The sequence below is a fragment of the Pseudonaja textilis genome, chromosome 2, assembly GCF_049901715.1.
Source record: "Pseudonaja textilis isolate UNSWEBS1 chromosome 2, rPseTex1.2, whole genome shotgun sequence".
In the NCBI taxonomy this organism is placed as follows: Eukaryota; Metazoa; Chordata; class Lepidosauria; order Squamata; family Elapidae; genus Pseudonaja; species Pseudonaja textilis.
In genome coordinates this window covers 54845802-54869387 of record NC_141991.1, presented here as the reverse complement: position 1 = coordinate 54869387, position 23586 = coordinate 54845802, and the positions used below count along the sequence as shown (strand labels likewise).

Genomic DNA, 23586 nt, shown 5'->3' with positions numbered 1-23586 from the left:
ATGGCAGCAGACTGGCTGTTTGAAGGGGGGTATAAATAGTCTACAAGAAATTCCACAATGGGAAAGTTCTGTGCTCTAATGGGCCTTTAAAAACGAGGTGCCGTTTCCTGAAAAAAGGATTATATGCAGTTTAGGCAGCAAACAAATTTTATATTATGACTGCAGTAAACAGAAATTGAGAGACTTTGAGGAAGATCTGTATGAACTGATTTTTTTTAAAGTACACAAACATGTTTTTCCAAAAATAGAGACAGATGACTATTAGGAAAAAGTGAATATTTAACTTTTTCATGGAAAGTTAAATGTCTTACCAATTACACAACTTAAAAAAACTCAGTTTTTATTATCCTGTCATCCCTTAATTAAACAACTAAAACAGTAAACTTACATGAAAAAGAATATAAATACTTCTGAATTCTTCCGCATACAGTATGTCAGAGACATAATCTTTACTGGTTTTATTATTTGTATCTGATTTTTAATGTGTTGCTTTTTGTCTTTACTTTGTAAAACCTGCACCTCATACTCAAATCCTTCAGAATTCGATTGTGTTTGTTTCTAAACTTTATCCTATCAACACAGGTGGTAATCATTATCAATTCTCATTTTCAAGGTGTGAATTTCTTCCTTTCAAGTATCTATTTTCAAGGGCTGACCTACAGCATATGTTTCAGAGATGACACAACAATTAAAGACTAAGGGCTGGAGTCCACATATTTTGCCATGGGGATGCTGTCATCACCATCCTGGCTAGAACATGCAGAAGTACTTACTGCGTGGAGCTCCGTGATCATGCACTGATATCCCATGCTCTTGTTTTCAGCCACATCTCCACCATGGCAAATGTAGTTATGTGCTCCAGCCCTAAGAATATCAAATGCAATATGTCCATCACAACTAGGCCACACTAGGTTCAGTGATAAAGTGATACACCATATATAATGTGCTCAAATTATTAACTCTACTGCTCAGTACATGATAACTTTATATTTCCCATCTTAGTACACTCCAAACCTTCAACATTCCTCTTTGGTCTCAAGTTTCACTATATCACTGAGCTTGTACTATGACTAATTAATTTAACAAAATAGGATTTTTTTCCATGTCCATCAAAAGCTGTTTAGAAGGATACAGAGGAATCCTTCCTTCCACGTGTACATTTTTAAAAGAATATTTTCAGAATTGTATTCAGTTTAATTTTGAACCTTATCGGTAAGATTAATCAAGAAGCTCTTCAGTTACCAGTCATTTATTTTTTTACAACCATATAAGTTGCTTGTTTGAACTCTTAAAAATTTACCTAGATTTGGGATCAGACATTAGATTCAAGGTCAGTGTAGACTGATTCAGATAGATTGATTACTGAAGGACATTAACCATGGGAAAAACACAAGATAAAATTTGAAAATCTCTCTGCCCATGCATCTATAGGGATTCCTCGACTTAGAACAATTTATTTAGTGACTGTTCAAAGTTACAATGGCAATGAAAAATGTGATTTATGACCATTTTTCACAGTTACGACCTTTGCAGCATCCCCATGACCATGTGACCAAAATTCAGGTGCTTGGCAGCTGGTTCATATTTCTATGTCCCAAGCTTATGTGATCATCTTTTGTAACCTTCTCACAAAGTTAATGGAGAAGCCAGGTTCATTTAACAACCTAGAATAGAATAGATAGAATACTTTATTGGCCAAGTGTGACTGGACACAAAAGGAATTTGCCTTGTTGCAAATGCTCTCAGTTTACATAAAAGAAAAGATACATTCATCAAGAGTCTAGAATCATCAGGTACCACACTTAATAATAGTCATAGGGTACAATAAGTAATCAAATCATACTAGGAAACAGTCAATATAAATCATAAGGATACAAGCGACAAAGTTACAGTCACAAGTGGGAGGGGATGGGTGATAAGCAGTGATGAGAAGATTAATTCTAATAGTAGTGCAGACTTTGTAACTAGTTGGACAGCATTGAGGGAATTATTTGTTTAGCAGAGTGATGGCGTTTGAGGGAAAACTGCCCTTGTCTCTTGTTGTTTTGGTGTGCAGTGCTCTATAGCATCATTTTGAGGGAAGGAGTTGAAACAGTTTATGTCCAGGATGTGAGGGGTCTGTAAATATTTTCACAGCCCTCTTTCTGACTCATGCAGTATACAGGTCCTCGATGGAAGGAAGGTTGGTAGTAATTGTTTTTTTCTGGGTTCCTAATTACTATCTGAAGTCTGTGTCTGTCTTGTTGGGTTGAGAACCGAACCAGACAGTTATAGATGTGCAGTTGACAGACTCAATAATTCCTCTGTAGAACTGGATCAGCAGCTCCTTGAGCTTTCTGAGTTGACTCAGTACTTCACTTAACTGTGGCAAGAAAAGTCATAAAATGGGGCAAAACTAGCTGAACAAATGTCTCGCTTAACAAGCAAAATGTTGGGCTCCATTGAGGTTGTAAGCTGAGGACTACCTATATCAGCCCAACCTAGCCCATTCTTTCCATCATCCAGTGTCATTTCATAAAATATAAGGTTTGAAGGGATCTAGAACAGGGGTCACCAACCTTTTGGACCTCAGGGACCATCAAACTCATGATTTTAAATCCCAGGGGCCACTAATATGAATTTTGACTGACGGTGGTTTGCTGACAGTGGGAGGGAGAGGGAGAGGGAGAGAGAGAAAGAGATCTGATCTATCCTCTCTCTCTCCCTCCCTCATTCACTCCCTCTCTCTCACACACACACACAGAGGCAGGGGTAGGATTCAAATGTCTTAAATCTGATTCTGTGGGAGTGGCCTAATTTGTGAGTGTGGCTTGGTGGTCATGTGACTGGCTGGGCATGGCTTGTATGTAAATATTATATTTATATAAATATTGAATGTTTTATTTTAAAAAGAGCAACTTTTACCCCAAATCAGGCAAAGCAGGCAGGCAGATTGAGTTGCTCACAGAATCACAGATTCATTCAGAGATCTGTGAGATTGGCTACCTGAGCCTGTCACATAAAATTTGCTAGCAAGAAAACTCACAAAATTAACTCACAACACACCATGTATGTAAATATTGATTTTTTTATTAAAAAAGAGCAATTTTTACACAAAATCAGGCAAAGCAGCCAGGCAGATTGAGTTGCTCACAGAATCACAGATTCACTTAGAGATCTGTGTTTCTGCCATCGGCTAGCTGAGTCTGCACTGCTTCAGTCCTAGGAAATGTTCAGCTGTGCTTAAAAGCAGAGCCAAAGATCTAAAGTTTAGCTAAAAAGCAAGAAATCCAACGATTTCCTGCTTTCTAGCTAATCTAAATCTCCCAGCACAGAACAGCTGATGGTTGGGAAAAGAAAAAATAGCAACTTAGCAGGCAAGTTTGCCAGGTAAGGAGTGAATGGGCGGGGAGGGAGGGCCATGTGGGCAGGGCAGCCTTGTGTTCCTGAGCAACCTGGATTAATTGCTTTGGGGGATGCTCTGGGGGTGATACTTCTCTGTGGACCACCAAAATTTTCTCGCTGATCTAGAAGATCATCTAATTCTAAAGATTCTCAACCTTTTCTTCACTTCCGATCCTCCTTAAAAATATTTTGTGGCTATATACCACCAAGACTCAAGATTTAAATCACATTTCTTCAAGTCTTCGTGCCCCCCCCCCCCATGGCCTGCAGACCACAAATTGAAAATCACTTATGTAATACAACCCTCTATCCAGTTCAGGAATCTACTATTATATCATTATAACATGTAATAACATAACTTGCAGAAGCATTCCTCTTCAGAAATGCAATTTTGTCAAAGCACAAAGTTTTATACCATCATCACCATAGTAAAAGAAATGCTGAAATGTGCACCAAAGGGTATTGCTATCAATCCTAGATATGTAGATAAAATATTGAATTAGCAAAGACAATCTTCTCCCTAGGGCCTGCCAGGTTTCCTAAATTGGGTAGTCCCCTTAAGAAACCAAATGAACCCCTCTATTTGTAACACAACTCAGTTCAAGTGTCTCTGAATACTCTGAAGTGGAAAATGAAAACTAGTGGTTCCTGAAATTCCATATATGTTATAGTAACCATAATAGCAGATGCCAATCAGGGGTGGGATTCTACCAGTTCAGACTGGGTCTATAGAACTGGTTGTTGTTATGATTCTGCACATTTCAGAGAACTGGCAAATCGTGCCCCTAGCTGGCCCCGCCCATCTCTCCCCGCCCCTCCCTTTGCTGCCCAGGAAGACCTGATCGCACATGCGCAACATTTAGTGATCGCGCAAACAGAAGGCTATTGGGGAGGTAGTTGAGACGCTTCCCTACTTGCCTTCCCAGTGAACTGGCAACATCAAATCTTCAACGTTGCAGGAGAATGGACCCTCACTCTCCTGGAGTTGCAGCTACCCGGATCCCCAGGAGCTGTTTAAAGCTAAAATAGCTTCGTTCGAATCCACTGAACTGAATAACCACTAACGCTTTTAGAGACACAGCTTGCTGGCTTAAAAGAAGCTGAGTCAAAGCTGGGGAGACTCCCGGGGGCTGGCCTTTTATATACAAGAACAGACTCAGCTTAAGGAGTCTAACCCATCCTGGGTTCTCGCCGCAGCATGAAGGAAAATTATCAAGCTGCTAACCTCAAGGCACAAGGCCAGGTGAGAGTGCGAAACTCCAGAGATCGCCAGACTTCCAGCCTATCAGTTCAGCTATCTGCTACAAAACGTTCTATTTCTACCAATACAAGATTATCCTTTACTGCAGTCAACCTAAAAAAGCTGCATCGCTTCAATCAGTCATACCTTATATGTGAGCTGAAGAATGCAATGCTGCATATTTCATGAACTTGGGAATCAGAATAATCTCTCTTTTCTATGGACAATGGTTTCTAATCCTTTAAAGGAAAAATGTATGTTATTTAAACATTGCTAGGAAGGGCAAAAGGCTGAAAACAAAGGCTAAATACAATTCAGGATTAATCTGATAGAAAAGAGAAGAAAACTGAGATGTTTGCACTGCAAATGAATTAACAAAACAAAATATTCTTTAGAACAAACTCTGCATGCCCTGCTCTGGAAAGTGCTCTAATCTTCTGAAGCAGAGTTAAGTAGAAATGGCAATGTACAACAAGGAAGTCTACCACTTTGGCCATTAATACTCTTCTGAAAAACACCATTTGATACAACTCACTGTAACTGAAAAAAATATTTTTCCAAATAAAAGTTAAACTCAAATTATACTTATTAAAGATTTTTATATAAAAGATAGAGCAGAAATAATTTGTAAGGAGGAAATATACCATGCTTGTACTTCCAGTAAATTCAAATGAGCTAATGCAAATAATTTTTACACAACACATTGAAAAACTGGAAATTGATTTGATGGTGCAGAACATAGTGCCTATGGAATCATGATAAACATATCTCAAACTCCTTTATTATGCAGTACTTCTTAAAACATTGCAAAAAGTATTATTTGAGCATTATTGGTGTTGCAATTAATACAAATATTAGGATTAGAAAAAAATTAAGGTAAGTTTTACTCACGTCAGTTAATATATGAAGACATAACTCTTATCAGAGTAGAGATACCTCACAATTTACTAAAGTGGCAATATGAGCTATTTTTTACATCATGTTTCTACAAAGTGGGTTTTCGGTGAAAATCAAAAATAGGAGAGATGGTGGTTGCTATATAAGCAGAACAAGAGATCTCTTAAATCTACAAGAGAGATAATATTCGGAAGTAGCACAAACAGATATCTCCCTAGTTCAATGGAGGAGGAAGAAATTCAGAACAACCAGACTTTCAAAAATCTGTTATTATAGCCTATATAAAAATAGTTTCAGCCTTCCTGGTTTATTGATTTGATCTATCATTCATTTATTGATGATATCAATCTTGCAAATCTCATGGCTACTGACAAATAGAAAACTGAACCAGAAACTGCTTCAGCAATAGCTGGATATGATATATGAGTTTTAGCAGTCATAGCACCTTTTGCAGTAGCTTCTTTCTTAAATATCTTCTTCTAGAGAAATTCTATCTTTGTTTCTGGATGGAGTTACTTTGGCTAAGAGAGCCTTTGCAAAGTTTCCTCTTGTGCTCCAATTATACCTCCTCAAACCAGGAGGCTTTGCTCACTGGCCTTCATGCTTTAGTCATCTCGTATTTGAGTAACAACAATATGTCTTCATGTGCCTTAAGGTTCCTGCCAAAACTTCAACTGCTTCAATGGGTTGAGCAGTCATACGCATTACAGGTAGTCCTTGAGTTACAACCACTAGTTTAGTGACCATTCAAAATTACATTGGCACTGAAAAAAATGACTTATGAGTTTTTTCACTTATAACCATTGCAGCATCTGCGGCATCCACGTGGTCACTCAATCAAAATTTGGACACTTGGTAATTGGCTCATATTCATGACAGTTGCATTGTCCTGTGGTCATATCATCACCTGTCCTGGCCTTCCAACAAGCAAAGTCAATGGGGAAGCCTAACAACTGTAGTGAATCACTACAGGGGTAAAAAAAGGTACCAAATGGATCAAAACTCCTAAACAACTGTCTCATTTAGCAACGGAAATTTTGGGCGCAACTGTGGTCGTAAGTTCAGGGCTATCTGTAGTTGATCTGCCCGTGTAATAACTGCTCCAAGTTCTATACTGGTAGCCAGTTTGTTCTGGTGCAATTCAAGATGCTGGCTGTTCTCAATAAAGCCCTTCATGGTCCAGGTCCCCAATATCTGTGGGATTTACCTCTTCCCATTCATCCCTGCAGGTTCTTTCAGATCCAGAAGAGAATGCTCCCTCTTGGTTCCTTAGGGCAATGGCTCCCAACCTTCTGATTCTGCGGACCAGTGATGGGTGTGTGTGTGTTAGGGTCATTAGGTGAAGAGGTGGTAATTTCATGTCTTGTGAAATAAATCAAGCTTTTTTTTAGAACACAGAAATTTTTCACTAAAATTGAATGGAATATTTTACATATCAAGTTTTCAAATCCTTTAATCCAATGGATTGTTGACTGACAGATATTCTCCTCCATGCTGCATCGAGAGCCCAGGATGGGTTGACTCCTTCCTATGACATCATAGCTGAGTCTGTACTAAGATATAAAAGCCAGCCCCCGGAAGAGACCCCAGCTTTTGACTCAGCTCCTTTCAGTCAGTAGCTGTGTCTCTGAAAGCATTCTGTTAGATAGCAATCACCAGCGATCTTCAGTACTTTTTTCCTCTCTTCAAGCAACTCCCAGGAGAGCAAGGCTCTCTCTCTATCTCGCAACATTGGGAGCAGCTTTACAGAGCTCTGTGCAGGCAAGCTGGGCAGCGTCTGCAGACCTCCCCCATGCCTGCAGTTTGGAGGGATCGTAAACACAATCGGCAAACTGATAAGAGCTCAAGCCAGCTGATCATGTAGCTGGTTGCTGTGTTTTTCCCTTGCTGACTTCGCTCAGGGCTCTGTATAGCTTAAGGAGCGATTCTTCAATCTTGGAGCCTGTTTTCCTATAGTCAGCGGCCATCTTGGATTCAAACCTTCCACCACGAGGTGAGCAGCCATTTTGTAAGCCCGGGGGCCCCATAGGGTTATGGGGCTTAATAGAAAAATTTCTAAACAGCTTCTTTCCAAAACAAGAGCCTTTATTTTACAAATGGAGCAAGATAAGGCTCTGGCAGAGCTTACCCCCCCACCCCCAGTGGAACAGTCTCTTAAGCCCAATAGGAGAAAAAGACGTAGGCAATGCACCCAATTAGTCCAGAGAGAGGTGGCTGCTAAAATCAAAGCTAAGGCTCTAGCCCTAAGAAGGCAACTCAGGCTGAATTGAGGGCAGAGAAGCTCTAGAGAGGCAGTTCAACAGAACTACTCAACAGAAGGGAGTGCAACTACAGCATGTTTCAGGTGATACTCATGGGCCCCAACCAAGCCCTCCCAGGGGAGAAGAAGTTATCTATGAGCCTTTCCATCCTCCATCCTGGTCTCCTGAGGCTCTTGCTGTACAGTCAGATCCTCAGGATTTAAGCAGATCTGGGCCTTATTTCCAACAGGCTTCTGTGCCCTATGTTCCTCCCCCTCCCTCCAGGCCTCGAACCTCTCCTCAATCTAGGCCTGAAGCCACCTTCATTCTCACAGCAGCGGGTCTTCTGCCTCTACCTTTGAGCATAGACCAAGGGATATCCAAGATGTAGTCTCATCAGCCATTAGGCAAGGATTGGCTGAAGGCTTCAAGCAAATTCTTCAACCTCTGGAAAGGGTTCAGGCCCTACTCTCTTCTCAATCTATAAGTTCCTTGCCTCATCATCCTGATTTACACAGGCCTCGGGACCTCAGGGTCCATTCTTCTCTACCAGAATGGGAGAAGGTTGATGAGGAAGGAAGGCCTTCACCATCTGAACACAGTTACTCCTCTCATTCAGAGTGTGAAGAGGGTGAGATTTTTGACCAGAGGAAGAGGATTCTCACCCAGAGCAGACATCCTCTGCATTGGTCTTCAAACCTACTCTCTCCAGACCATTACTCAGCAAGGCCTTGGTCAATGCCAAGCTGTCGTGAGAGAAAGTGGCTCCCGAGCCACAAGGAAATCCCTCTAGCCAAGGGGATTCGCTCTTCTCCAAGCGTGTAGTGCATGCAGAGGTTTTGCCTTCTCCCATTTTGTTCCTGGACATGGTCAAGGAACAGTGCGCTTCTCCTTCGGCAAGTCCTCGCCCATCTTCTCTAGATAAGCATTTCTACAATGTCAGCGCAGCTCTGGACAATGCCCTGGCAGTGCCTTCTGTTGACATTCCAGTTCTGGCCTCGTTCTCATCTTCTGGCACTCCCACGGATCCAGAAGATATCCTGAAACTGGATGATAAATGTTCCAAACAGACCCTCAAGCACAATCACTAGGCTGCTGCTTGGGCTGTTCGGGCTTCAACAGCAGCATCCTTCTTCATCAGGGCATCCATACGGTGGCTGCGCCAACTCCAGAATAGATTGCCTGCTTCTGACCTTCGGTCTCACCAAGACCTTAATAAGATTATTGCAGCGGCGGAATTCACTGCAGATGCCACTCTCAATTCCGCCAAATTTGCATCCAAGGCCATGGCATCTTCTGTAGCAGAAAGAAGACTTTTATGGCTCTGAAATTGGCAGGCGGAGTCATGCCAAAAATGGAAGCTGGCTTCAGTTCCTTTCACGGGCGATAAGCTTTTTTGCGATGCTCTGGAACCTTATCTCATCGAAACCAGAGATAAACGTAAAATTCTCTCTTCCTCTGGGAAGAAAGCCGACTATCGCCCTACTCCTTATCGCCCTCCTGCCTTCCGAGTGGAGACCTCATCTCGCTTCCCCCACTCTCACAGGTCATACTCCCAACGCCAAGACCAACGGGCGGAAACATCTGGCAGGTAACCACCTTCTACTGGTAAGTGGCCCTTTCGGGGGGAGGGGGTCGTTCCTTCCGTTGCTTTAAGTAATCCCTCATTCTCCCCACCCATCAGAGGTCGCCTAGCCTTCTTTGCCTCCAAATGGGAGGAGTCAACAACTGACGCCTGGGTGCTCAGCACTATTAGGTCAGGGTTACAATTGGACTTCCTAGCCCCACCCCCCAAAAAAATTTTTGATCTGTCCTGTGTCTCGGGACATTACCAGGCAAGCCCTCATGAATCAGGCCATTCAGCACCTTCTTGAAATCAGGGCTATTCAACCTGTTCCCCCCTCTCAACGGAGAAGTGGGCTTTACTCTCGCCTTTTCATCGTTCCCAAAGCCTCAGGGGGGTGGCGAGCCATCCTTCATCTAAAATTTCTCAACCAATTTGTAAAATACAGGCGATTTAAAATGCAGACTCTGCATTCTATTTTAGAGAGCGTTCGGGAGGGCGACCTCCTCTCTTCCATTGATATCACTGAGGCTTACCTCCACATCCCAACTTGGCCTCATCATCACCAGTTTCTCTGTTTCTGTTATCAGAATACCAATTACCAGTATCGAGCACTTCTCTTCGCCCTCTCATCAGCTCCAAGGGTCTTCACAAAGGTTCTGGCAGCGTTGGTGGCATCTCTACGTTCTATTCCAGTGAGGATCCAATGCTACTTGGACGACATTTTGATTCTTTCCTCTTCCACCTTTGCGGCCCATCGGGATCTGCAAATTACCCTGTCATGTCTCCAGAGCCACGGATTTTCCATCAGCACCAAAATGAGCCAGCTCTCTCCTACAACCAAATTGCAATATTCGGGAGCAGTCATCGATACCATGTCGTGCCAGGTTTTCCTGTCCCCAGCTCGTGGAAAGAGCCTTGCAGAGATCATCAGCCAGATCCAGCAACATCAAATTGTCCCCCTGTCGCTGCTGTCCAAACTTCTGGGGAAGATGGTTTCCTGTATTGGCATCGTCCCGTGGCCTCGGCTCCACTCCTGAGCCCTCCAATGGTTCCCGCTTCCCTACCAACAAGCAGGAACCAGCCACTCATCCATTAAGGTCTCACTCCCGCCACAAATCCGGAGATCTCTCAATTGGTGCCATTCCCCATCTATCTGGAGAGGACTCCTGTTCAGGGACCCAGACAGGCTAGTGATAACCACTGATGCCAGCCTCCTGGGTTGGGATTCCCATATGCAGGGCCAGATAGCTCAGGGTGTTTGGTCCAGATCCGAACAGACCCTTCCCATAAATTGGCTAGAGCTCAGAGCAATTTTTCTGGCTCTCAAGCATTTCAGGCAATCAGTGACCGGCTCTCATGTTCTAGTCCTTATGGACAACATGGCCGCAAAGGCTCATGTCAACTGGCAAGGGGGCACGAGGTCCAAAGCCCTCATGAGAGAGGCTCTACGGCTGGAGTTATGGTCAGAGAAACACCTGTTATCAATCTCGGCGGACCACATCTTGGGGTCGACAACTCCCAGGCCGACTGGCTCAGCAGGAGCCTAGTCGACCAGGCAGAATGGTCTTCTCCCGGGGGCTGGCTTTTATATCTTAGTACAGACTCAGCTATGATGTCATAGGAGGGGCTCTCTCGCAGCATAGATAGAAAGGGCGTTCACAGTAACTTCTACCAACGCCCATTCTAAAACCAGAAAAATGAGCATTTAGCATATTTTTCACTCTACATTCACATACACTTTATCCAAGATGTTTTCATCTGCTTATCTTTTTATAATAGTTTCAATTACTTATTTATTTAACCTTCGAGTCAGTCTCAACTTTTGGTGACTGCCTGGACACGTTCCTGAGGTTTTCTTGGCAAGATTTTAGAAGTGATTTGCCCTTGTTTTCTTCATAGGGCTGAAAGAGAAATTGGCCCAAGGACACCCAGCTAGATTCATGACTAAGCCAGGATTAGAACTCATGGTCTCACAAAGAGACTCTCTTCAAAACTATTGGTGACATTTTATTAAAAAAAATATGTTGATATAATTGGCAGTTTTAGCACAAAGAGTGTATATAACACTTGTGTTTAAGTACAGATACATGCTTATAATGAGATTAGCTTAATTTTCAGTATTTCAAAATTTTAATAAAGGAACAATATACAATTGGAAACCAACTAGTCTATAGATTTAATAAAGACCAAATAGATACATGCTTGTACAGTTCCAAAAACTTAGAATAATCACTAGACAAATAAATTACTGTACATTTGTTTAAAAAAATCTCCAGAATATACAAAAATGTTTACTTAAAGAATTTAGAGTAATAAAAATTAATTTACCATTTATGCATCATACTTGCACCAATGAAATATTATCAAAATTATCTATTTCAAAATATCAATGTTTCAAAATCAACAATTCAGTAAAATAATTTTAGAAATAAAAAAGCATTGGTAGTACATTTAATATACAAGAGTTTAAAATGCAGGATTAGGAATTCCTAAATAAATGAATATTTGTACAAACAGTACAACTGAATTAATAGACAAGAAAACTCCATTTAGTTGAGGACAGGTTCTTATAAAATAAGTACTAATTTAAGATGTCAAAAGAGATCTTATAATTAAATTAATGATAGGTTCAAAAGGATTTTGACCTGCTAAATTCATGAGCAGCAATCCATGAGTTAAACTTTAAAGCAGCTTAATCTTACTGAATGGGGCAGTAACCCTGACTAATAGATTAAGAGAATGCAGTAGCTAGCTCTCTGTCTCATTTGCCCAGCATGCAAGACCGTCCAGAATATCAAGGGTTATATTCCAATTCTCAAATATCATAGGAAAGCCCAATGTACCTTTAAAAACCAATTTTAAGAATCCCATCCTTCAAATTTCTCCCTGGGCATACAGACTCCACTGTAAATTAGGAAGCTCTACAATGTTTTTTAGGGTATGGCTATATGCATATTATAAGAATAGAAGTATAAATGACAAAAACAGATTATTAATTGTTTGAAGAAATTCTACCTAAACAAGTTATCCTTTGAATCAGCTCCATGTAGGTAATATCCCTGATGAATAAAAATTAGTTAGAAAGAAAAAAATAATAAAAATGCATATTATTGTATTCAATCCATTCACTTCCTCTGTATTTATAGACAGGTGACTAAATGAAGAATGAACGAACTTTAAATAATGTTTTAACCCAGGGTTATAGCTTTAGTATGCACAAACAACTCAGTATACTAAATCAGTTATAAACCATGATTTGTTAGTATGCCTAGATGCCGTTTGTTTAAAGTACTGTACAACTTCAATTTAACTGACCTCTGATTAAAAATCCCCATTTAAGGAACTTTGGGTGCAATGGACCCAAATACATTAAACCATTAACAAATTTGTTTCATTCACAGTATTTTACCTTCTAGTTCTCTTAAGTTTTACCTTAATTTTATAACATATGCAATTATTATTCATTTGCATAATTAACCAATCTGAAACAAAAAACATCTGGCCTCAATTAGTCTATTACACTGAATGTTACTGTATTGCACTCCACTACCTCTGCCTATCTTGCCGCCCTGCCAGCCTGTCTGTCTGTCAGCTCTGCTAGGCCTGCCCAGCTGAGGTTGCTGGCCTTGCCATCCATCCAGCAATTACCTTACATAGAGTCAAGCCAGATATGGTTCACCAGCAGTGGAGATAGTAAAGATCAGCTGAATGCAGCAGAATTGTAGAATCCAGGGCAATGGAATAGCAGGTTCTGCGTTATAGTGCTGGAGTGATTGGACCCAACATGGGGCTTGAGGTGGCACTCCTAAGTGATGATCGTAAGACTGTGGCTAACGTAGAGGCCTGCGGGTATCAAGCTAAGACTGAGCTTCTACTATCCCAGCACCACCACTGAGGAATGCCACTATGCAGGGCAGTCAGAAAGAGAGAAGGGAATTAGCACTTAGGGAAAATTGAAGAACCCCTGCAGTTGTAAGTGCAGGCAGGATGTCAAGCACCCAAATTGTGATAGCTGTGGTGGGGGACTCCAATGGCCATAACTCAGCAGCTAAGCATAAGTACCATTTGTTCAATGCCACCATAACTTTGAACAGTTGCTGAAAAAATGGTTGCAACTTGAGGACTACCTGTCCATAAAATGTCCACCATCTAATCCAGCAGACTGTGACTGACTCAGATTAGATCCTCTAGGGACATTCAACCTATGTTTATAGTTTATGAATTTCTGGTTGCTTTAGTTATATGGCAACCTCTTGAGAAGCATGTACAAACTATTTGTCGTTGAAATAAAAAAAGAATTTCACTGGGAGTAGCTTTATATTTTAGTTCTTCAATAATAGGGTGGAAAACAGGTGTTGATGATTCAAGAAATGTTTAATACCTGCATATTTAACACCTGATCTTTTTAAGGAAAGGGAATAATTGAAGATCATGCACAAACCAAGTAGATGTTCTTTTGTGCTTAGTATCAAAACAATTTGCTGAATCCTTTGTGGACAACACCAAAGCATCTGAGGGCAGGACAAGAAGTAATGAGTGGAAGCTTATTAAAGAGAGATCCAATCTTGAAGTAAGGAGAAATTTCCTGATAGTGGGAAGTATAATCAATGGAACAGTTTTCCTCCCAGAATTGTGGGTTCTTCATCACCAGCGGTTTTCAAGAACAGATAGGATAACTACTGGTGGCCAGGATAGTATAAGGTCTCCTGCCTTCACCAGGGATTGGACAAAAAAACCTCCAATGTCCCTTTCAGCCCTATGATTCAATGAATCTATGAATAAGAAACACATCACATCACAATAAAATTCTGTTAAACATGTACATTGTCAAAAGAATACCATAGAACATAGAAAAATATACTCAATGGAAAATCTATAATAAACTAATATTTTGCTCTCAAAATGATGACAGCTGATCATAGCAGTTAAGAACTTTTCAACTGCTTATTCATTTTTACACCTGTTAAATCAGAATGAGTAAATTTTCTAATATGGGTAAAAATAAGAGATGAACTAATACTACTATCATGGCTAACAGTACTCTGGCATAATAATGCTAGCATCTAAAAGATGTTCTAGTTATGCCAGACATCTTTTTTTTAACCTGACAAATTCAAACAACACATTTCTCTCCCTACACAAATATATCTATCTATCTATCTATCTATCTATCTATCTATCTATCTATCTATCTATCTATCTATCCTGAGGTTCTCTGAGGTTCTCGGGTATTTGTATGTGGATCTTTGGTTATTTGGGTTTTCTCCGCGTAAGATTGGAAGTATCTGACAGCGTTTGATGAAGTCTCATTCATCATCTTCAGGCTTGTGTCTTCGGCTCTGTGCTTCTCAGAGTGAAGCTCTTCTCACTCTGAGAAGCACAAGCTGAAGACACAAGCCTGAAGATGATGAATGAGACTTCATCGAAACGTTGCCAAGATACTTCCAATCTTACGCAGGAGAAAACCCAAATAACCAAAGATCCACGTATGTATGTATGTACGTATGTATGTATTTTTAGAAATCTTACTATGTTGCTTTCCTGGTTGATACTTGTCATTGTTTTAGGATCTATTATGTTTTAAACTTAATTATTGGGAATGGGAATTGTGAGATTGAGTCTGTGGACTGAAGTAGCACAAAATCACAAGTAAATAAATGAATTCCCTTGGATAACAATCATGTGTACAGCAAGGTCATACTGTTTAAATTTCCAATTGTTGCAGCACTTTTCCAAACAGCTGCAACCAGGGGAATTGCTGCCAGCCTTAAACAAATTGTTTGTAAGTTTTTATCCATATCTACAATTGGAACAATGAAGAATCTCTCATATACCCAGTCTTAGAACATCTAACACACAATGTATAAATTCTATGGGCCCCAAAATAGAACCTATCTACATTCTCTTTTTTGTACCAAAAATGTTCATTTTGCATCCATAAGGAAACCCCCTAAATGAAGATTTCTTCATAAACAACATGATTATAAAGAAGCAACAGCCTAATTGGCTGACACAGAAAGGAAGCAGCAATGGTGTTGAAGACCTGATTTAAGACTAGTCAGTCAAGAAATAAATGCACGTACAGATACATTCCCAAGTAAAGTCATACTTCCAACGTCTCTAATTATTTCTATTTCTTCATGGAACAGAATGCCAATGTAAAATTTCCCTGAAGCCTTCTCTACCAATTATTCTACAGGTAGTCCTTGACTTACAACCACAACTGAGCTCCATGATTTTTGTTGCTAAATGAGACAGTTGTTAACAGATTTTTTTCCCCATTTTATGACCTTTCTTGCCAGTTATTAAGTGCTTCTCCTCCATGCTGCATCGAGAGCCCAGGATGGGTTGACTCCTTCCTATGATGTCATAGCTGAGTCTGTACTAAGATATAAAAGCCAGCCCCCGGGAGAGACCCCAGCTTTTGACTCAGCTCCTTTCAGTCAGTAGCTGTGTCTCTGAAAGCGTTCTGTTAGATAGCAATCACCAGTGATCTTCAGTACTTTTTTCCTCTCTTCAAGCCGCTCCCAGGGATCTGGGTAGCTGCTCTTTTGGGAGAGCCCTGCAATGTTGGGAGCACATTCTTGCAACCCATCGGGATCTGCAAATTACCCTGTCATGTCTCCAGAGCCACGGATTTTCCATCAATACCAAAAAGAGCCAGCTCTCTCCTACAACCAAAGGCTTTTTCCCGATGGTGCCTCAGGGAGGGTCTTTCTCCTGCTTCAGCCCAGTTGGCAGAAGTTCTTAGCTTCCTTCAGCATGGACTGGAGAAAGGTTTTGCCCCCAGCACCTTATGCAGGCAGGTTGCGGCCCTCTCCTCAGTCCTTTCAAGGGGTTCGCTTCCTTCCTTATCCCATCACACTTCAGTCAGGTGGTTTTTGAAAGGGGCTTCCAACCTGCACCCTCCGGTGGTTCACAGGTATCCTTCCTGGGACCTTCATTTGGCCCTTAATGCCCTTACAAAGCCCCCCTTTGAACCCCTTGGAACAGTGTCTCTCAGTTTCCTGACTCTGAAGGTAGTGTTCCTTGTTGCCATCACTTCTGCCAGGAGGGTTTCCGAGCTTGCTGCTCTTTCCATCAGACAGGACCTTTGTTCCTTTCACAATGATAGGGTTGTTCTTCGTCTGGACCCCTCATTTATTCCAAAGGTTAACACCTGGTTTCACAGGTCCCAGGACATTGTTTTGCCTGACTTCTGTCCTCTCCCGCACCATGATTTAGAGCGGCACTGGCACATGCTAGACGTAAGAAGGGCTCTTAGAATATACATTAAGCGCACTTCCTCCTTCAGGAAGTCAGAAGCCATGTTTGTTTCCTTTTTCCCTTCTCACTTGGGGCACAAGGCCTCTTCTCCTACTATTAGCAGGTGGGTCAGATCTTGCATTGAGCAGGCCTACAAAGCTGCAGCCCTTCCGGTTCCCCAAAGTCTGACGGCGCACTCTACCAGAAGCGTGACCACTTCCGCTGCCTGGGTGACCCAAGCATCCTTGGAGGAGATTTGTCGTGTGGCCACGTGAACATCCCCGTCTCCTTTCATCAGACACTACCATCTGGATGCTTTTGCCTTGGCGACTGCGGCCTTCGGCAGATGGGTGCTTCAACAAGTGGTTCCACAGTCGGTGCGATGAGCCAGACGAGGAACCCCCGTGGACATGCAAGCTTTGCTATGTCCCATCCTCGGCTCTCAATGCAGCATGGAGGAGAATGGGCATTGGTAGAAGTTACTATGAATGCCCTTTCTATCTATGCTGCGAGAGAGCCCAGCCCCTCCCTTGATTCGTCCGGAGAGGGTAAGACATATTTCTGTATTTATTTTGGGCTTTCAGAGACACCTTTCAGTCTGTCAAGTATCTTTGCCAAAGCTGGGGTTTCTCCCGGGGGCTGGCTTTTATATCTTAGTACAGACTCAGCTAAATGACGCCATAGGAAGGAGTCAACCCATCCTGGGCTCTCTCGCAGCATAGACAGAAAGGGTGTTCACGGTAACTTCTACCAACGCCCAATTACTGTAGTTGTTAAGTTAGTAACACAGTTGTTAATTGAATCTAGCTTCCCCATTGACTTTGCTAATCAGAAGGTCACAAAAGGTGATTGCACGGCCCTGGGACCCTGCAACCAGATGCCAAACATCCAAATTTTGACCATGGGGATGTTGCAACCTTGTAACTTGGAACAGTCACTAAATGAACTGTTGTAAGTTGAGGACTACCTGTACCTGACTTAATGAAATACAGTGGCAAGGAGCATCAATACTATAAGGAAACCCTGGATTCAAATTTCACTTTAACATCACTGAATTTCATATTCCTATGTAGCAAATTCAAATTTGTAATAAAGGTCATTTAACTTTTTTTTATGTCACAATGGCTACTACATTTTGTACAGCTTTTTCCTGGAATCAGAGTACACATTTAACAACATTTTGGGTCCGATTTGTGAGGATCACAAAGGTCCTTGAAACACTTGTTTTCCCAGAGCTTATGAAACTGGAAGAATAGGGACTATTAGAATGCATTCTATATAGAGTACCCTTGAAGAATATGCAGAAGTTTCAGCTAGTGTGAAATTGTCCACACAAGCATTTTTGGATACCTCAACGACTGCACATGTGACACCTTTGCTGCACAAGCTGCGTTGGGTGCCAGTTTGCTCCCGGGTCCAATTCAATGTGTTAGGTCTCATCTTTAAAGCTCTGTAATGGCACAGGACCATATTACCAGAAGAATAGTCTGATTCTAATTACATAACCCTTCCCACCAGTCATGCAGGAAGCACATGTTATAGACCCTGTTGGTTAAAGAATTTCATGGATGATAGAGTCTAGAAGGACAGCCATCTCTGCCATTACCCTTGCCCTTTGGAACATCCTGTCCCTAGAGATGAGGTTGGCTCCCACCCTTCCAAAAGAGTATGAAGATCTGGCTTTGCCAATTGGCATGAGACTGAAGAGTGGCATGCAACCCTGGGAGTAGTTATTGGCTTGAGGGCACGCCCTCCACCTTATAATTTGTTCATTAACTCTGTTTTTAATTTTGTTTCTTTTATATGATTTATAACTTTTATCTGTAAACCGCCTAGAGTCACTTAGCGATATAGGCAGTGTATAAATTTGAAAAATAATTTCTTCTGATTAAGATACCCAAGAACAGTTTAACTTATGGCAATGATGAAGTTAGATCATGTTTGTAAAGTTACATATGCAAGTGCATATATACAGATACACATACACAGATAAATGTGCCTATAATATCTTTTAATTTTATCTTTAGGCCTGCTTCTACAAAACAAACCTGTAACGACTACATTTTTTATATGACCTTGAGTATTCTTGCTTAAATTACATGGATGCTCTCAAGCACATAATCACCAATGATAAATGAAGTACTTCAATGGCTGTTACTTATATACTAATATACAAAAATTATTGTGAACACTTACAGAACTATGCAGAAAGATCAGACCCAATTAATTCATTTTGCTGACAGAAAAAAACTTTAATTAGTGCAAAGAGAAGTGAGAAATCTTCAAATCTACAGTCTTCAATATACTCCCAAATATAATTCACTGAGAAGGAATATTCAGGGATTACACAGTCATGTAAGGAAAGAAAACAGCATAATCCTCTATTAACATTTTGGATTCTACCAATATAATTTTCTATATCTAAGAGAAAGACACTGTCACCATTGTTCATTTTGGAAAATTCATCACATATGTGGACTTCAGCTCCTAGAAATTGGTATCCAACATCTAAAAATGCATAGGTCAGGGATAGCTACGGTATGTCTTTAAGACACATTATACATTTTAACGAACACTCACTACAGTATTAAGGTTTCAAGAAAACCTTTCCTACAAATGAAGAAGCTAATACAGTATTGAAACTCAACAAGGAAACTCAACCTGAACCAGTAATATATTAGAATAAAAATCATTGTATTATGTAAGCAAAGCATTAAGGAGGCCAATATTCACATTTTTTATCCTATTAGATTTTTCTTCCTGGCTATAAAACAAATAAAACAAATTTCAATTACTGTCCTTTGGCTTAAAATTAAAAGGGCATAGCCCCCGGAATAATTAAAAATAGCACTACCAAAGATGCCAAAGAAGAGTCTTTCAGCTACACGGCAACTGCTTAGTCTGCAACATTAACTAGCTTTCTTTTTATAATTCTTTGGCTACAATACCAAACTACAGCTAACCCAGCAAATCTTTAAAAGGTTGAGCAAGAAGACTCAATCGCTCTCTTGCATTCAACTCTCCCTTTAATTTTTCCTTTAGCTTACAGTTCATTTCTAAAGTTATTTGATTCTGTTATCTGCTGCTTGTCTGATGAAACATACGATATTTGTTGAACATAACTTTCAACAAATCTTTTCAAATACAGGTCAGCACTTTATAAGTTGTGATCCTTAAAAGTACATTTTATTTTGTTTACTTAAACATCTTTATATGGCCATCCAACTCAAACATAGCAACTCCAACCTTGTAAGAGTGGCAATATAGACGCAATCATAATAGCCACTTGATCTGCTCCATGTCAGTCTGGGGTTTCCAGATCCATTGACAGGATATATACTGTAAGTGACTAGTTTGACTTTTGATTTGTATTTTATGTGCTATGGATTTCTGAAATAGAATCTAAATTTTATTTCTGGGCTTCCGAGCCTTCATTTAAGGCAGCAAAGGCCTTTCTTCTTTTCTGTCCATAAATATCCATTGCCCTATTAATATTTTATTGCCAAATTCAATGGAGAGGGGGAGCTTTTTCAAATAAAATAATCCAGGCAAGATGTAACAATAGAATTAGAATAATTTAGGATATTTGGGACTGTTGCTAAGATTGGATAAAACAGATATACATTTTATTACAAGAAAAAAATTCCCGGGGGAAGGGCTTTGATTTATTCTGTGCTTATTTATGGAGGAAACCTTATGAAAAAAACTAGGATACTAACTCTAAACTTTATTTAAAAACCAAAAGCAAACCTGTGTTTCATAAATATAAGACACACATCTAGAGTACTATATATACTTTTTGGTTTAGTACTTAAGGCATCAAGCTAGAAAACAAGAGAGTATGAATTCTAGTCCTGCTTTAGGCAAGAGACAGCTGAGTGACCTTAGGTCAGTCACTTTCTCTCTGCCTGGGAAAGAGGCAATGGCAATCTACTTCTGAAAAACCCTGCCAAAACAACTGCAGGGACTTCTCCAGGCACTCTTCAAGAATTGGACAGAATTGAAAAGAAAAAAAAAACTTTTCCATATTAAACAAACATTAATATATGATATAATTCTTCTATTAAGTTACTGCATCCTTAGATTTTTATCTATTCTATAGCTAGCAAAAATGTTTCCTTGATCCATGTATTCTATATAACTAACAATAATGAAAACTTATAACTGAAATGAAACATTAAACCCCCTTGGGTCTAAAATCCTGTAACAAATTTAATTACTGTTAACACCACACCCATCCAGCAAGTCAGCAAACCAACCTCAAATCAGTTCCAATCTAAAAATATACTAGAGGTCCCAAACATTCTTAAATGATATTATGTACAGTAAATGAAACACATTGCTAATTGATAGTTTTGTGAGTATTTGCCAGTACTCAAGCAATTTTGGTTACACCACAGCTATACTGGAACACCAGGTTGGAACATAAACAGCCACTCACATATAAACATCACGCCCTCTCAGATGGCACTGAAAAGTCTAATACATAGATGTAACAGCCATCATACACCTAAGTGTGTGCTCAGGTGATACATCTGATTTAATCTGCAAAAAAATGTTAATATTTAACATTTCTATTAGAATGCTGCAACAGCCATAAGTCCCTTTTTTCAGTGCTGTTGTAACACTGAATGGTCACTAAATGGGTAGTCATAAGTCAAGGACATGTATAAAACCACGTATAACTAAAAGTTGATGGCTTTGTTCAACATTACGGCAATATATTCCATGAATTAGTTTGACAACAATTGCACTCTTCAGTCACTGGTATTACTGCCGAGAAAAAAATATAGTAGCAAAATAAAACAAATCTAGAATACATAACTCTTAAAGAAAGCTTGTCTTATAATAAATAACTGCATTGGCTGCACTAATTGTTGCATTTAACAGCAGCAACATATGTGCTAGTTATCCAAACCTCCAGCTTTTCAAACAAAAATAACTTACTAAAAATGTTTAACCAAAAGAACTTAACATTAGAATGTTGCCTGAGGTTTTTTATTAGTATTAAATTGCCACATAAGCACCCTTGTTACAAATAGCCTGAAGAAAGGTAAAACCAATAATGTGTATGTACATAATTAGGTTTTTTTTCTCAAGTTGATTAAGTATATACCTCACTAAGTTTTAATATCATTTATTCCATTTTGAGTGAGCCTTGTACACAAATTCAGGCATTAAGCTACAATTATCTTACTTTGGATCCCTGCAATGTAGTTTGACAAACCAGTGAAGAAAATCATGGTTTAGATTTAGACCAATGTGCCGATGTACCATGTGAAATACACACCTTTCATGAGTTAAAATAAAATTTCATCAAGTATGCACTGCCAGACAGATGGCTCATAGAGCTTCACATGAAAAGACATCAGTTTTTCTTTTTCTCTTCCAAAAGCCTTGACTGGAAGTGCTGTTATTTAAGTAATCCATAGTTTTTATGTTACAATCATAAACACATTTACTTGAAAGTAAATCTAATGCAAATCAGAACTTTTAATTTAGTTTAGTTCAATCTTGATAAATCTGAGCTATTAGTGGAAAGCAATATTCTGACTTACACAAGACTATTCAAGGCAAACCTATTTATATTACCATCGCTGGCTTGGTTTGTATTACTTAACATCCTTTGATCTTTTATAAATCAGGGGCACTTAACGACCAAGAAAATCTGAGTAGGCTATAAACAAAGGCACGTCTCTCAGGATCTACAGAGAATGATCATAGCCATAAAAAAAATTAAGAATAAATTCTCTCCAGAACGTTTCACTTCAACACAGCGAATATCGTTTTCACAAGTCTCCATCAACCTTATTATAACCAAGAAACTGAAGAGCAGCTCCTCAATCCCTTCTCTATTCGATTTCCTCGCAGCAAACCGCAATTGCCTCATTCCCCACCAACCTAGCAAAAGCCTTTCCCGTCTTTTTTTCTCCTGCAAATTTAATTCAAAAGCCTCTCTCCTCCCGGGGGGGGGGGGTGATCCTGCTGTGCTCGCCTGTCTCGCTCAACGCCCGCCGAGCCAACGCTTCGGATGCTCCTCACACAAGCCCGCAAAGAAAGCCAGGGAGCGCCAATCTGTCCGATGACAGCTGGCTGGAGGCGGCGGCGGCACCAACAGCGGCAACACTACTAGCATCCATTCCTGCCCTTGTCAATAAACGGAGGTCCCCGGTCGCACCGCAGCCTCGGAGGACGCCAGCAGACAAGATGCCTCCAATCTCTGCCAGCAAACACACGGGACTCGAGTTCCCCGCCGGACAGTCTGGTGCCTCCGGCTCTTCCCCACCCCCCGAACAGAAGAAAATGAGGAAGGAGCTCGGGAGAAAGAGCCCAAAATGGCAAAAGCAAACGGGGAACAAACCAGACTCCTCCACTGGGGCGCCTTCCTTCGCGGGGAAGCTGCCTAGCAGGCATCCCGTGCAAGAGGGCGACGAAAGCCCGAGAGTAGCAGAAGCAACAGCAGCAGCGGGGATGAAGCTCAGCCCGAGGCGACCCCGATGCACCCGCCTTTTCTCTCGGCGCTCCTCGGGAGCGGTCCGAGGCAGAAACTCCGAAGCCGAGCTGCAAACGCGGCGGCCGGAGGAGCACGGGGGGCTCCTCCTCACGCAGCCTGTCCGAGCCCCGCTACTGTGCACCGGACACCCGTACCCCTTTTCCTCTCGAGCCAGCAGCCCAGCGTCCCCTTCCCGGGCTCCGACCGCGAAACTCGCCCCCGCCTCCCCCACGTCCCCCAGCGCGAGGAACTGGCGCCGTACCTGCCCTCCTCTCGGCTGCTGCCGCTTTCCCCACCGCGAGAGTTTTTCCCTCACTCGAAGCCTCCCGCTCCTCTCGTCATCTAAAATGGCGGCCAGGGGAACAGCCAGACATTTATTGCAAACGCATCGAAGCTCTCGGCGCTCGATTTCTCCAGTCCGGAGCGCCGAGACTTCAGCCTGTCGAGCGGCTTTCTGCCCCGCCCCCTGGGACTGTCTGCCTGTCTCGGACGCCATTTGCGACTCCTGCCTGGGAATGGG

The 23586-nt window shown here is 41.1% G+C and overlaps 1 protein-coding gene across 14 annotated transcripts in view; it reads right to left on the bottom strand.

The window, feature by feature from the left end:
* The window catches only part of RAF1 (Raf-1 proto-oncogene, serine/threonine kinase), a 100294-nt gene that overhangs the window by 33726 nt on the left and 42982 nt on the right, over positions 1 to 23586 (bottom strand). For 2 of the 14 annotated variants that reach the window (XM_026724230.2, XM_026724200.2), the window contains exons 1-2: positions 23329 to 23485; positions 774 to 864 (exon numbers count right to left, since the gene is read on the bottom strand). The exons of 2 other annotated variants lie outside the window; for them this stretch is intronic. In XM_026724230.2, coding sequence (XP_026580015.2) covers positions 774 to 809 — 36 coding nt within the window. In that variant the 5' untranslated portion in view covers positions 810 to 864; positions 23329 to 23485. Of the gene's footprint in view, positions 1 to 773; positions 865 to 1525; positions 1660 to 21863; positions 22863 to 23221; positions 23292 to 23328; positions 23584 to 23586 lie in introns of those variants that run through there. 10 more of the 14 variants (XM_087923930.1, XM_087923934.1, XM_087923935.1 and 7 more) reach the window with 9 other exon arrangements.